At 41.0% G+C, this 14436-nt stretch overlaps 1 protein-coding gene and 1 long non-coding RNA gene across 4 annotated transcripts; one reads left to right on the forward strand and one right to left on the reverse strand.

The window, feature by feature from the left end:
• Window positions 1-440: 440 nt before the first annotated feature.
• Window positions 441-14358, reverse strand: LOC143832361 (uncharacterized). Its single transcript, XR_013229216.1, has 3 exons — window positions 14130-14358; window positions 2822-3003; window positions 441-1224 (listed from the first exon to the last, which is right to left on the reverse strand). It is a non-coding gene; the product is annotated as an uncharacterized LOC143832361 (long non-coding RNA).
• On the forward strand, window positions 7092-9778 carry CBY3 (chibby family member 3). 3 transcript variants are annotated; one of them, XM_077326659.1, is made up of 2 exons: window positions 7092-7229; window positions 9171-9778. In XM_077326659.1, the coding sequence occupies exon 2, from the start codon at window positions 9205-9207 to the stop codon at window positions 9685-9687; it is 483 nt and encodes a 160-aa protein (XP_077182774.1). In that variant the 5' UTR covers window positions 7092-7229; window positions 9171-9204; the 3' UTR covers window positions 9688-9778. The 3 variants fall into 3 exon arrangements, with proteins under 3 accessions (XP_077182774.1, XP_077182775.1, XP_077182773.1); XM_077326660.1 differs by having other exon boundaries at window positions 7109-7321; XM_077326658.1 differs by having other exon boundaries at window positions 7111-7274.
• Window positions 14359-14436: the final 78 nt, after the last annotated feature.

Here is a 14436-nt window from a genome sequence, read left to right on the forward strand (position 1 = left end):
TTCTCAGTGCCTCTGAAGAATATAAAGCATAATATGAAATAAAGAAAGTGGATGGAAAGAGGATGTTGAACCTCATGGTTTCTACCCAGAACTGCTTTCTCAAAGACGAAGATGGCACCATCACATCAAGTTAAATCTGTCACCTTGTCATTTACAAACCTTGCTTGCCCTTAATCTCATCAGGGTTGAAGATTATTGCAGATGTCCTGGTACTAGTACAGTTTCACAAAATATTTCTATTATACACATTTTAAGAGGTTGTATGGAGAACTTTCCATGGCCTATGGCGACATGTGTTTTTCTAAGGTAACATGAGAAGTCTTTTGTGCTGACCATGGATAAGTACAATACCATGACAGGAATTTGGGAACAGATATTATCTGTTTTGTGTTAATGTTTTATTTTATATTGTCATACTTTGTAAGAGAAATGTTATTGGTTAAAAATAATATTCTTTTCTGCAGGTCATCCTTTTGGACCAATACTTAAACTATATATCGCAAATTCAGGGAACAATACATAAAAGGTATAGCAGCACATCAGATCATAACGAGTGATAATTTTTGCCAGTGCCCTCCTTCCAATACAGACCTCTGATATACCCATCATATTGTTCCTGTGAGTCTACTGTCTCCCAGGAACTGCATTTTGAGAAGATTATTAATCTGTAGTAGGAAGGAAGATCTATTTGAATAATAGGAACACTTGCCATAAGCAGCTATGATGTTGCGATCCAGTTCTTAAGCTAGAAATTCTGTGTATCAGCTGTAGATCTCCTATATGGATCTGTACCATCTACATATATCCTACTGCTAATCCATATGTCATGGTGCTGACAAATGGATGCTCTATATATCTATCTACATGATGCAATTATCTGGCACAGACTTTTTGCATTAGGTAAATGTAACCATTGGTGGCACCTTTTGGAATCCAATGTCATTGGAAAAGACAATTATAACCTACAGGGTCAGGATCCAAAGAGACACCAGGTATGTCCAAGAGATTAAGCATGCTCCATGGAATATTACTTTACTTTTGAATGGCACCATATAACAAATTTTGTTTTGAAACTTACTAAAGTTTTGAAAGAAGTTTGCTAATGAGATGGAGACTCCTGTTTGGCAACAAGTCTCAAGCTCCTCATAGCATGCAGGACTAGCTTCAGATTATTTGGATGCAGGTTTCCTCCCCTGTTGATGCTTCTTTGGGTTCTCTGCATAGCTAAAAGAATAAGAGAAAGACTTAGGGTTGTTGTTGTTAGTTGCGAAGTCATGACCGACCCACTGCAACCTTATCGACAATGATCCTCCAGGCTTTCCTGTCCTCTACCATTCCCCAGAGTCCATTTAAGCTTGCACTGACTGCTTCAGTGACTCCATCCAGCCACCTCATTTTCTGTCACCCCCTTCTTCTTTTGCCCTCAATTGCTCCCAGCATTAGGCTCTTCTCCAGGGAGTCCAACCTTCTCATGAGGTGGCCAAAGTATTTGAGTTTCATCTTCAGGATCTGGCCTTCTAAGGAGCAGGCAGGGCTGACCGGTTTGTTCGCCTTGCGGTCCAAGGGACTCGCAAGAGTCTTCTCCAGCACCAGAGTTCAAAAGCCTCAGTTCTTTGACGCTCGGCCTTCCTTACGGTATAACTTTCACAGCCATACATTGCAACTGGGAAGACCGTAGCCTTGACTAGACGCACTTTTGTTGGCAGGGTGATGCCTCTGCTTTTTAGGATGCTGTCTAGATTTGCCATAGCTTTCCTCACCAGGAGCAAGCGTCTTTTAATTTCTTTGCTGCAGTCCCCATCTGCAGTGATCTTGGAGCCCAAGAAAATAAAATCTGTCACTATCTCCATTTCTTCCCCATCTATTTGCCAGGAATTGAGAGGGCCAGATGCCATGATCTTTGTTTTCTTATGTCGAGTTTCAAGCCAACTTTTGCACTCTCCTCCTTCACCCACATCAAGAGGCTCTTTAGATCCTCTTCGCTTTCTGCCATTAGAGTGGTATCATCTGCATATCTGAGGTTGTTGATATTGGCTTAGGGTTAGGTGGATTTTGTTTGCTTGTATTACAAGAAGTATTGACTCATTTTGGACTTCATCGTACTTCACATTAACTATTTCTGCACAGTGCTAAAAATAAGTTAATTCTTTTTTCACTTCCTTATTTCTGACTCTCTTTGCATAGCACCCTTTCCATCTTTGTGTGCCTCTTTAACCAGTGCTGTCGTGTAGGAATAGCAAAAGCAAAGCAAGACTTGGAGGCTATCAAAGCCATTACTGAGCCCCAAGTTCCAGCTCAACTAACAATAGTCAACAATTATCCAGGTTATTTACTTAATTTATATCCTGCCTTTCTTCCAATGGAGAACCAAAGTGGCTTACAGCCTTGTCACCATTTTATCCTCACAATAACCCTGTAAGGTAGGTTATGCTGAGTGTGTGACTGGCCCAAGATCATCCAGCAATCTTCCATGGCTGAGCTGAGAGTTGAATTCTGGTTTCCCAGATGGTAGTCTGATACTCTGCCCACTACAACACACTTGCTCTAGGTCTTCTGTCTCACAAAACAAAAATCATTGCATTAACTTTATCCATACTAATAATATATTTCCTAGTAAGCAAGGAAAGCATCTTGGGAATGGTTCCATTAAAGATCCTATAAAACTGATTTTTTGCAATTAAACAACATGATTTTGGCACCTAAACAGAGCAAAAGGAGATAGCAAAAAGAGGGAGAGATCTCTTGATCATGCATTTATCCATGCCTGTGATAGGAAATCTTAGGGCCATTCCGCACGACTTAAATGTAGCAGAAGTCTTACCTTTGGTAAACACTACTAATTCAAGGTTCCATGTGACATCGCACACAATCTGCAACACTCCCGCAAAAAACGCTTTGTTGTAGCGCTTTTCGGGAAATCGGCAAAAGTGGATTCCCCCTGAGAAAACCGCTACACTTCTGCGCACAAGTTGCAACGAATCAGTGGGAGGGCGGTATATAAATCTAAAAATAAATAAATAAATAAATAAACAAACAAACAAACAAATAAATGTGTGTTCTCAATGTAGCAATAGAAAGAAAGTCCCTTCCTTGCTCCCGCTGCCGAATATCCGGTGAAGCGATCACCATTTTTTTTCCTTAGACAGGGAAAGCAACGAACGAGTGAGGCTTCTCAGAGGCTTCTCCGGCTAAAGTCCCTCCACAGAAGTGATTAAAAGTAAACAAAGCTCCCTACTGCAAGTGTCTTTAAAGTTCCCAAGCACAATACAGCCCCTTGTTTGACACTGCCCATAATTTTGGCCATAAATCTCACCCATGGGGGGGGAGTTAACTTGATTAGCCTGTAAACAATTATGCGCCAGCTCCTACACCTGCGGAAAAGGTCTTTCTGATACATTGAAGGAACGAATATGTGTTGCTACAGGTGTTTTGGGGTTTTTAAAAAAGAGTTCTTAAAGAGAAACACAAACACAACAGTTAATTGGCTGTTAAGGGGCGGGAGGAAGTGTGGAAAAATATCGCCTCCACTATTGCGATTTGGGCGAGACCGGAAACTTGTGCGTTACGAGAACAGCGCTAGTGGGAGAGCCTTTTTTCCCTAGAAATGGCTGTGTGCGTTACCGCGATCTGCTGCTTTTGCCTGCAGTGCTTTTCAATAGTGCACAGATTTAGCCACATTGCCCTTTGTGTGGAATGACCCTTAGTATCTGCAGGAAGTTGCTTTGTAAAACAGTATCTAATTTAGGTACTTGTATGTTTGTCCCAATAGTGAATTTCAGGCCAGAAAAACAGCATAGGAGGTAAGGCTTAAACTGGAGGTGTTGAACTTATTTGTCATGAGGGCTGGATCTGACATAAATATCACTTTGTTGAGCAAGTCTACGTGCACCATAACATGTAATGCCAGCAACCAGAGGTATAAGCTTTATGAAGAATGCAGCAAAAGCAATTCACAATATAATTTTTTACTTAAAAACAAGCCTGCTTAAAACATTAACATTCCTGCAGAATTTCTTTAAAGCATCTCTCTGATGCTGACCCTCCCACTTCCGCAGCCCATTACACATTAGCACGTGGACGGTATACAAGAACATAATACACAACCTCTACAATCTGTCCCACATATATTTTTGGTAAGGGCTTGGAGGAGGAGCGTGTCTCATGGCTTAAGTGCCACTTAAAGCCTAACACCCATTCGGAGCAACTGTCCTTCCCCTGAGTGCCTTGTCCTCCAACCGGCTTGCCTGTCTGTCCAGTGGCCAGCCAATAACCTTCCATCCCATGCTCCTGACCACCCCCTCCTGCTTTCACTTTCATCCGAGGCTCGGAGTGCAGATCCCCGCTGTGTGAAAGCTGCCCCTGCCAGTGAGTTCTCTAACAGCTGCCTGCATCCTTTCCATGTCCTGGGGGGAGGGGGGGGCATCTGCAGAGTTCCTCTACCCCACCCCCCAATCAAGTGCCTGTTGTATTCCTGAATAAAACAGGCTTGGCTTCTAATTTGGCAAGACTTCTAATTTGGCTAGCCAGGTTTGATTCCCTGCTCCCCCACATACTACCAGCTGGGTGACCCTGGGCTTGCCACAGCACTGATAAAGCTGTTCTGAGCAGTGATATCAGGGCTCTCTCAGCCTCACCTACCTCACAGGGTGTCTTTGTGGGGAGAGGAAAGGGAAGACAAATCTAAGCCATTTTGCACCTCCTTTGGGTAGAGAAAAGCCACATATAAGAACCAACTCTCCTTCTTCTTCTTCCTCTAGTTACTTGTGTGGGCCACTTGTGGCCTGTGGGCTGATTGTTTGACACCCCTGGTTTAAACAAAGACCTTGCATTGTGGTCTTGCTCTTGTGTTGCACTTGTTATAGCAGGCTTTCTCAATCAGGGTTTCATGAAACCCTGGGGTTTCTTGACGGTCCTGGAAGGGTTTTGCAAATGGGTGGGAGTTAATTAAATATATGTGTCCAACATGTATTGGGTGATATGACCATATATGTTGACCTACTTCCTGCTCCTCCTGAAATGGCCAATGAGTCTGGAGCAGGTGGGAAGGGGAGGGGCCCTGGGTGGGAATGTACACTGCCATGCTTCTGAACTGTATTCTGCTCCATGTTCCTCCACAGAAGTGCTTAACAGTAAAACAAAGCTCCCTACTGCAAGTGCCTTTAAAGTTCCCAAGCACAACATAGCCCCCTGTTCAGCACTGCCTGTAATTTCGGCTACAAATTACGCCCGTGGGGGGGGATTTCTTTTTCTACTTGAGGAGCATGTAAATGATTAATCACCAGCTTCTACGCCAGCAAAAAGGTCTTTCTGATGCAACAGTTGAACACAGATTCATTGCAACGGGTGTGTTTGGTTTTTAAAAAAATAGTTCTTAAAGGGACTTTTCGGGAGCATGAACACAACAGCCCATTTGCTGTTCCATTTGATAACTTCCTTTGTTGCGATTCTAGTGAGACCGGAAACCTGTGGGGAATGAATGAAACGCTACTGGGACTTCTATATTCCACTAAAAAAAAAGGTATGCAGAATGACGAAATTCCACTATTTAATATAGCGTTTCTGCATTCTGTGAACAATTGGCAACATTGGTCCTGGTGCGGAATGGCCCTTAATCTAGCATCTTGTCTCATGCAGTGAACAACCAGTTCCTCCGGAGGGCCAACAATAGGGCATAAAGGCCGAGGGGTCCCTTGATGTTGCTTCCTGGCTCCGGGATTTAGAGGTTTAGTGCTTTTTAATGGAGACATTCCCCTAAATAATTAATAGATATACTTACCCTCCATACATCTATATAATCCCCTTGTAAAGCTGTTTATTCCTGTGACCATCACTACATCCTCTGGCAGTGAATTCCACATTTTAATCACTCTCTGTATAAAGTAGTATTTCCTTCTGTCCTGAACCTACTGACCATCAGTTTCATTGGAGGCCCTCAAGTCCTAGTATTTTGGAAGAGGGAGAAAAATTTATCTTGGTCAACTTTGACTACCCCATGCATAATTTTATAAAACTCGATCATGTCCCCCCTTAGTTGTCTCTTTTCTAAACTGAAAAGTCCCAGACTCTTCAGCCTTTCCTCATAGGGAAGGTGCTCCAACCCCATAATTGCATTGGTTGCCCTCCTCAGTACCTTTTCAAGTTCTACAATGTCCTTTTCGATATATGGTAACCAGAACTGTGCACAGTATTCCAATGAGGTTGCACCATAGATCTATACAGGGGCATTACAATATTGGCCATTTTATTCTGAGATTCTTTTCTAATAATCCCTAGCATAGAAAAGAGCAAGCGTCCAGTGACACCTTAAAGACTGAAAACATTTCTGGCAGGGTGTGCTCTTTTCTACTGCTACAGACAGACTAACATAATTACCCATCTTGATTGATCCCTAACATAGAGTTTGCCTTTTTCACTGCTGCAGCGCACTGAGTTGACCTTAAACATAAGTGTAGCAAGCCTAATGTGAATTCTAAAAATCTAGTATACAATCCATATATCCTTGGACCAACCTAATTATACATACTAATGTGCAAGTTTTCAAGTTCTGCAGGGCCCTTCTGCAATTTTACCTGCATGGGAGTTGTACTAGTATCATTGTGGTCACCATGAAGATGCCACAACTATTTTAAAGTCATGTAAAAATGGTGAGAGGGCTCAATCATTATCAGGCCTGCAGCATGGTACTCCTTCGTGTTTTCAAGAGCTGAAACAGCTTATGGTGGACTGTGTGAACATTTTGGCACTTGATAAAGCATGAGGGAGGGGGGAACAACAGCATCTCAGCCTGCTGCACTCGCCAAATTTTAAAACAAACCTTCCTGTTAGAAAGGGTTAAACTTCCATGCCTCACCCCTGGTATTCCTTGGAGATCCCCCATCCAAATACTAGCCACAATCAACCCTGCTTAGCTTCCAACATCTGATGAGATCAGGCTAACAAGGGCTAGCCAGATCAGGGGACACACAAATATGTCCATTTAGCTAGTCACCCTTAGCTGTGGGACAGAATAGACCCATTGCCTCAAAAAATGTGGTTGGCCAACACAGGAAAAGTAATTATGAGTCATTGCAAACCACACGATGACACGAGGCAATCAATATGATGCCAGGTATAATTTTAAGAGGGCTGTGAACTCAGAAATGGCAAACAGTTCACCTCTTAAACCAAGCCAGTGGCTATCCGTGGTTTTGGGTCAAGAAAGAACATTGTCAGGTGCAAAGAGCTGTTTGGTGAGCAGAACATGTAGAGAACTGGAAGAAAATGTTTTGTGGCTGGTGGGTCATCTACCTGCATATATTTTGTTAGAAAGCCCACTTCATAGGTGTGTAAAAAGAACTAGAGACCACAAATTAGTTAAGTGGATGCTCCAACTGAAATAATGTATTCTTGTTAAAACTGTGATCTAGTTTCTGGAGCCTAGGCCTTGAAGTGCTATCCTCTTCATGACAGTCAGAACAGAATCATTCCCACCATTTAATTCTGGTTGGGACACATTTGTGCAATCCTCAGCAACACTTGGGGCCCACACTGGGTAGGAAGAGTGCCTGCTCTTCCACATCTGCTACACAATGCCTTTTCATTAAGGCCACCAGAATAACACAAAACGGTGCTCAAGCTTTAAAATTTTCCAGAACTCAAGATGTTAAGCAACAAAATGGAGGGGTGGGGTACAAAAAGATGTTGCTCTGCTATTACCTGCATCCTGTGTAGAATATTCAGTAGACCTAAAAAGGTAGAGGAGTATAGTATCATATTGCAACTTTGGCCTACTGAAAGAAGGTGAGAATAACAGCCATCTCCAATTACAAATATAAATGTTCCTTGTTAATAAAACATCTAACAAGATACTCTAAAAACTTGACAACAGACATACTAACAGTACTGGAGTGGAATTTTAGCTGCTACACTGCATAAGGAGTCCAGTCTGATGTAACATTTTGCAGAACACATAATTCATCATATTTTGCTTGGTCTTAAGTAATTAGATAGTTTTTGTTTTTGGATGTAGCCTTGAACCAATGCCTACAACCATTGGTCATTATGACATATAGAATTAACAGCATTGGTAATGACTGGGGGAAGGCACTGGCAAACCACCCCATATTGAGTCTGCCATGAAAATGCTAGAGGGCATCACCCCAAGGGTCAGACATTACCCGGTGCTTGCACAGGGGATACCTTTACCTTTACCTTTACAGTTGTCAGAACTCTTAGGGGGAAATCAGGCTAGTTAAGTTTATCATATATGTATGCCCCATGATTATGGTGGTGTCAGGCAATGGTTTGATCATTCCGTCCTCTGTGTGTGTACTGTGCTTGTTGGTGGTAGTGCCAGAGCTTGACGTGTTTATTCAGTTCATGTGTTTAAGATACACTGGGGGCAGTCTATAGGAAAATATTGTCTCTATGGCCAGTTCCTCTCACTGGCGGTTGAGACAGGCCGCTGTCAGCGTGGTGCTGCAGAGCTTTACGCTCCACAGATTTCTGTGTGCCATGTGGAACACATTTCAGCACTGGATCTGCAGACAGGTTCTGCTGCATGGTGATGTGGGGTTATTGTTTTGTAGATAATCCCACCTTCCTGCAAAAATAAATAAATAAATAAATAAAAGCCAGTCTCCCCTGCAGCACAGCAAAGTGCAGCAAAGCAGACTAGGGCATTTCTTGCCCTCTATGGGCCACCGTAGGATGGGGAGGAACCAGACCTGGAAGGCCTGGCTTTTCCCTGTCCACGTGGGCCTGCCGTGTGACAGGCCCAATTGACTCCTCAGCGGGCTAAGGGAGCATGGATTCTCCTGCATTCCCTTCGACTGGAGCAAAAGGGGGTTGTGTCATGTGGAAGCGGGGATTAGCCCTGTTTCCATATGACTGTCTTCTCGGCTTTTTCTGCCCATGAAGAATCGGCCTATTTGAAATTGCTGGAGAACCAGAGCTTCTATAACAACATAAGACCTTACTACTATTTATGCTAAAATAATTGCATGCTTCCTACATGATATTTTGAACTAAATTACTGTGACAAGCAAAAAGAAAGCTAGCAGTTTGTGTTGTTCAATACAATTGCCTTGATTAAGTGGCAGAGTTATTTCTTTTTCTTAGTCACATAGTGTATTTCCGTTCTTTGTGATATTGCACATATTGACTTTTTGATCCATAACTTTCCCCTGCAGGATTCTTATTGGTTTACTCCATCACTAGTTTCCCATGGAAGCCATTGCTCACATTCTGCAAGATATTCGTGATTACTGGGCTGATCATTTCTCACGCAGATTTTACCCCAGAAGGCCTCCACTGCGACAATTTACCTCTTTATCTACTTTCTACCTTTTGGACTACAAAATGAGGCAAACTGAATTGGGAATGGATTATGGCCTTCCATGTGCTCAGTTGAACAAAACAAAGTTTGTCTTCCAGGATGGTGAGTGGCAGGGCAACAGTGTTCCCCAGAAAATGCCCTTACTGCACTTACTTTCTTCTCCTAACAAGGAATCACCTTACAAGGGATTGAAGAAAGAGAACAAAGCCTTATTGGAGGAGAATAATTATTTGAAGCTACAACTTGAGCTGCTGATGGACATGCTGACAGAGACCACTGCCCGACTGCATACAGTAGAGAAAAAGTTGGACACAACCCCATGGCGTCCTAAGATAAAAAAGACAAACAAAGTACTGATGCTTCGGTCTTAATAGATACTTCGGTCAGGAGATCTGAAAGTTCTGCATGTTCGAAGTAGTTTGCCTTCTGATGTCCAAATCCACAATAAAATTCTGAAAACTATGCTTTGTTTTCTTATTATTCTACTCTATTTCTTCTTGGCTTCAGGCTATCTTTAAATATTTGTTTCAGAGGGTAGCCTTGTTACTTAGTTTGCAGTAGAACAGCTGTATGAGAGTCCAGTAGCAGAGACCAAAGATAATTTTGGAGTATAAGCTTTTTAGAGCCGAAACTCCTTTTGTCAAATGCAGTTTATCTGATGACTGTAATTGAAATAAAGAGGATCTATCTAATAACTGCCTTGATCTATGGATGACTTGGTTAAATAATTCCTCTGGTTAACAATCTCCATCAGGAGACAGGTAAGAGGAGAATGACCCTCTTGTTCTGGAACTCTCAACAGCTTTTGCTACTTTTGACCATAGTAGCACTCAGAAGGGCAGGGATGTTAGTGATTATGAAATGTGCAAGAATGTCTTGATGTTTCTGTCAGATTCAAGTGGGTAGCCGTTTTGAATTGAGGTAGCACAACAAAATTTGAGCCCAATAGCACCTTTAAGACCAACAAAGATTAACACTTGGGAAAAATCTTTGCTGGTCTTAAAGGTGCTATTAAGATTCAAATTCAGTTGAGGTTTTGGTGATATTTGTCAATTCAAATGCAAGCAGAGACAGCTGGTGGAACTGGCTGAGGAAGTTTCGCCTTTTTGCCGTAGAGGTAGAGGCTGCAGATGAAGATCTCATCTCAAAAATTTATAAACCTAAATAAGATTGCATGAAGACACACCAACTAGACCTCAATTTCCCTCCTACACGTTATGTAAACTCAGTTGTGACCATTGCTAATATTTGCCCCAAAATGTTTGGAGTTGTGCAACATTTTCTTGGAAATATGCCAACTTGGAAAAAAATGTTTTGCTACTTTGATCCAATCTTTAGCTGTCACTGCCTTAAGCAGTGACTCTTGTATCTTTCCCACTTCAGATAAGCAGCAGTTACTATTGGATCAGCAACAACTGTTTTTATAAGCATTCTAGTTCCTTTTGAAAATGGCATAATTACCCAAAATCTAAATGTTAATAAAGGAACATCTCACTGCTGGCCATCTTAGAAAGGGTCCAAAACCTGTTCTTGAGAAGAATTTTGGTGTTAGCAATGGGGTTTTATGAGAGCCAAATTAGGACTACCCTCTTTGGGTAAATGTAATTATATTAAACTATTGGACAAAACTTACTCACAGCAATGTAGGTTCTCTTGGTAGAAAGGGTCTGCTGTTTTCTGTCGAGTGGGATAAAGCCTGCTCAAATTTTCTCAATCACATCCGAGTGTAATACTATATCCCTGAAGATCTTCTGAGATCTAGAAATGATCTTTGTGAATGGATCTTTAATATGGATGCAGTAATTGACTGCAGTGCAATGACTCAATCTAAAGTAGCACCATTCTTTAAGTCATTTAAGAGAGACCACCATAGATCCCCATACCTAATGATCATAACTTCCCAAACACTAAGAATGCCATGCGGACTGCAGGTCGCAGTGGTTGATTCCTCCCTACCCATGTCTGATCTTTGCATCTGTGGCACAGAGGTAATTGAGGACCTTCTTCACTATAGTCTTGATTGTCCTGTGTGTACAACAACCCGAGAACTAAATTGATCACCTTCTGCCCACTGCTAGGGGCATAGCGAAATCTGAGTGCTTAATCTACTTGCTGTTAGATACCAACCCGCATATCTCCAAAAGAATTGCTCTATTTGCTTTTGCCACATAAGATGATTAGGTCTAAAGGTCTAACTATGTAAACAAAATGTGTTGTTCCAATAATGTTAATCTTGACACTATAGTTTAGCCAATGTTTAGTCTTGTGATTTTAGAAGTTAACCTTTATTTTATCCTGTTTTTGTATACTCTGTACATGTTACTTGTATATTGTGATTACCTATGGCTAATACAATAAAATCCATACATACACTACAGCATAATGAAAAATATTGCTATATGGTTGTCCCAATATGCAAGAATTTTATGTACTTCCTGTCAATGTTGCGTCCTGTCAATTGAGAGATACAGACCACAAACAGTGTTCTTAGAACTGCAAGCAAAAATGAAAAGGAATCGGCAATTTATTTAGGGGAAAAATCAGTTTATCTTTGTCTGTAATTATGAAAATAATTTGTTTCTGAGAAAAATAGTGAGGATGATTGAGCCCACTTTTAGGCCTGCAGTGCTATAGGTACTTAATTGGGAGTAAGTCCTACTAAGAACATAAGAAGAGACCTGCTAAATGAGATCCAGTGGTTCATATAGTCCAGGATCCTGTTCTCCACAATGACCAACCAATCCCTCTTGGAGATCAGCCTTTCCCTGATGTTGCCACCAAACTTAGTGGCCCTTATTTGCAAGCAAGAATGTATAGGACCAGTCTGTATATTCCCTTTTATTTTAATAGGGATAGGGATGCACATGTTTTATATTTCCCTTTGAAATGAAATAAGGCAAGACCAACCTGATTCTGAGCAGGTTTATTCAGGAGTATTTCCAACTGTGGCCAGTTGAATATTCTTCCATGTTAGTATGCATTAACTAGCATGCATGTTAGTATTGCATTCACTATATTTCTGCCTTGTTCTTGTTATCTGAATATGTCTCAGTGCTAGCCAGGTAAATATTCTCTCTCACACAAAATATGTATGTATAGAAGATAGAAGATACTGTTAATCTGATTACAGTTAAAATAATTATGCTCTTCCTGACATTGCACATGATTATACCTCCTTCAAACAAAATGTTTGGTTGTAAAAAAACGTAGCACCTAACCAAGGACCTCACAACAAATTAAAACTGTTCAGATATACATTCAACTTGAGGATACAAGGAAGCAAAACGGTACACATAATTAAGCAATAATTTACATCTCAGTTCTAGGAATCCATTATTTTTCTTATCTTCTGCAACCATGTAATTACAAAGTGGGAAAAAAATCAAACATGTTTTTCAGAGCTGTAATATTCTTAAACTAGAGATCATCTTTTAAAATAAAGGGCACTTTGTAGTATGATGCTTATGAGTAAAAGGTTTCTGTGCTGGTTATGAATACGGTTTTAGACTAGCAGAGTAAAAATATACAAAGCAAATGTATACATGGACCATCAGCAATTATACAAGTAATAAATGATATATTAAAACAGCAAAAATTATTAAAATAAAATGTTAGGTTGATCATTATTGATGATGTATTTCACAGGTGGCAGCACAGAATCTCACAGTTTAAAAGCATATGCTGAGGTACTTATTCGGAGAGTAGCAGTCTGACATATTCCAAATCTGGATGTGTCTTAGCCAGCCAGCACAGCAGAGGGTAAAGCCTGGAATCTGGCCAGGGAGGAAGCCTTCTAGTTTCTGTACTGAATTTAATACTATTGATACTCCAAATATAGAAATTATGGTCAATAATTACAGGAAAATAAACATTTTGTATTATGTAATTGTCTTCTTAGGTAGGGTGTTTGTTGTTGCTGTGTACTATAGAAAATGATTTTTTTTATTAATTTGTAAAAGATTGTATCAGATAGATGATAAACGTACAGATATCCATCCTGTGTGGCATGATTCCCATGAGGACATAAAATTATATTGTGTAAATGATTTTCCTTTGGGCTTCTAACATGCTACACTTTTCTCATGAGAGATTATGATGCTATATGAATTAGCCCAACTAGTTGCACTAAATTTAAATTTAGTGTCCTTTATGGGTAAAGAAGTAACAGAAGCTTTACAGATATTAGAAGCCATGGACCATACAGGGCTTATAGTTTTTGAAAGAGGAATGTCAAGCACATGATGTGTCATTGTGGAAATGAGGGAAGGTTTGGAGGGGTCTATAAAATCTTTGAATTAAAATGGAGGGCTCTGAGTTGCTAGAGTATGAAATGCTGTGGGAGCTGATTTTTGGTCCAATTAAACTTTTTCTCCACTGGATCATTTCATGCTGCAGTCAAGAGCAAAAACTGAATGACTCCCCACGCCCACCCCAAGAAAATTTCCTGGCAGGAAGGAAAACAACAGGCCTGGACTCCCAGGATGAAGGCTAGAGTGAATTCTTCTATGTGATATGCTGATTATGGCATGGTTTTTTAAATGAGGGAACATTCAAGCATACAATCCACAGGAAGCCTGAAATGAGCATGGAATCAGTGATCAGGTCAATTAATAAAAACGACTAAAAGCAAATTATTGCAGAAAAGATGAGGGATTTGTTCTGGGCATGCATGAGGGAAGCCTTATTGATGATTACCATAAATAATGTACTCTTGGGTGCCCATTAAAGCATTCTTTAAAAAAAAAAGTTCACAAAAATAGTATGGGGGCACAGGGAGAGAACTTTGTCCCTTGCCATCCGTGATGTGACTTACGTTAGCAAGGGCGATTAATATGTTGAGAATGGAGAGGGCGAATTCGGGGAACCGGACAAAGCAGTCGTGTCTCAGGGATGAACATCTGGATCCGTACATGACTTTCAGTTCCTTTTTGTTGGGATGAGGGGCAAAATTTGGGAAGATTTCTTTAACAGGAGTTGAGGGCGTTCCATGTTCGCTTCTGGATCCAGGCTGGATTTGCACCTTGAACAGAATTTTCTTCCGGTAAAGACGGCCCTTCCCTCCCGGCTCTGTTCTTTCCGCCCTGCTATCTGGAAAACACAACCCCCTGCTCTGGTCCTTT

The sequence above is a fragment of the Paroedura picta genome, chromosome 3 (assembly GCF_049243985.1).
Source record: "Paroedura picta isolate Pp20150507F chromosome 3, Ppicta_v3.0, whole genome shotgun sequence".
Classification (NCBI taxonomy): domain Eukaryota; kingdom Metazoa; phylum Chordata; class Lepidosauria; order Squamata; family Gekkonidae; genus Paroedura; species Paroedura picta.

Excerpts from the sequence above, each read along its gene's own strand:
- CBY3 (XM_077326659.1), top strand. The coding sequence starts at position 9,205 with ATGGAAGCCATTGCTCACATTCTGCAAGATATTCGTGATTACTGGGCT.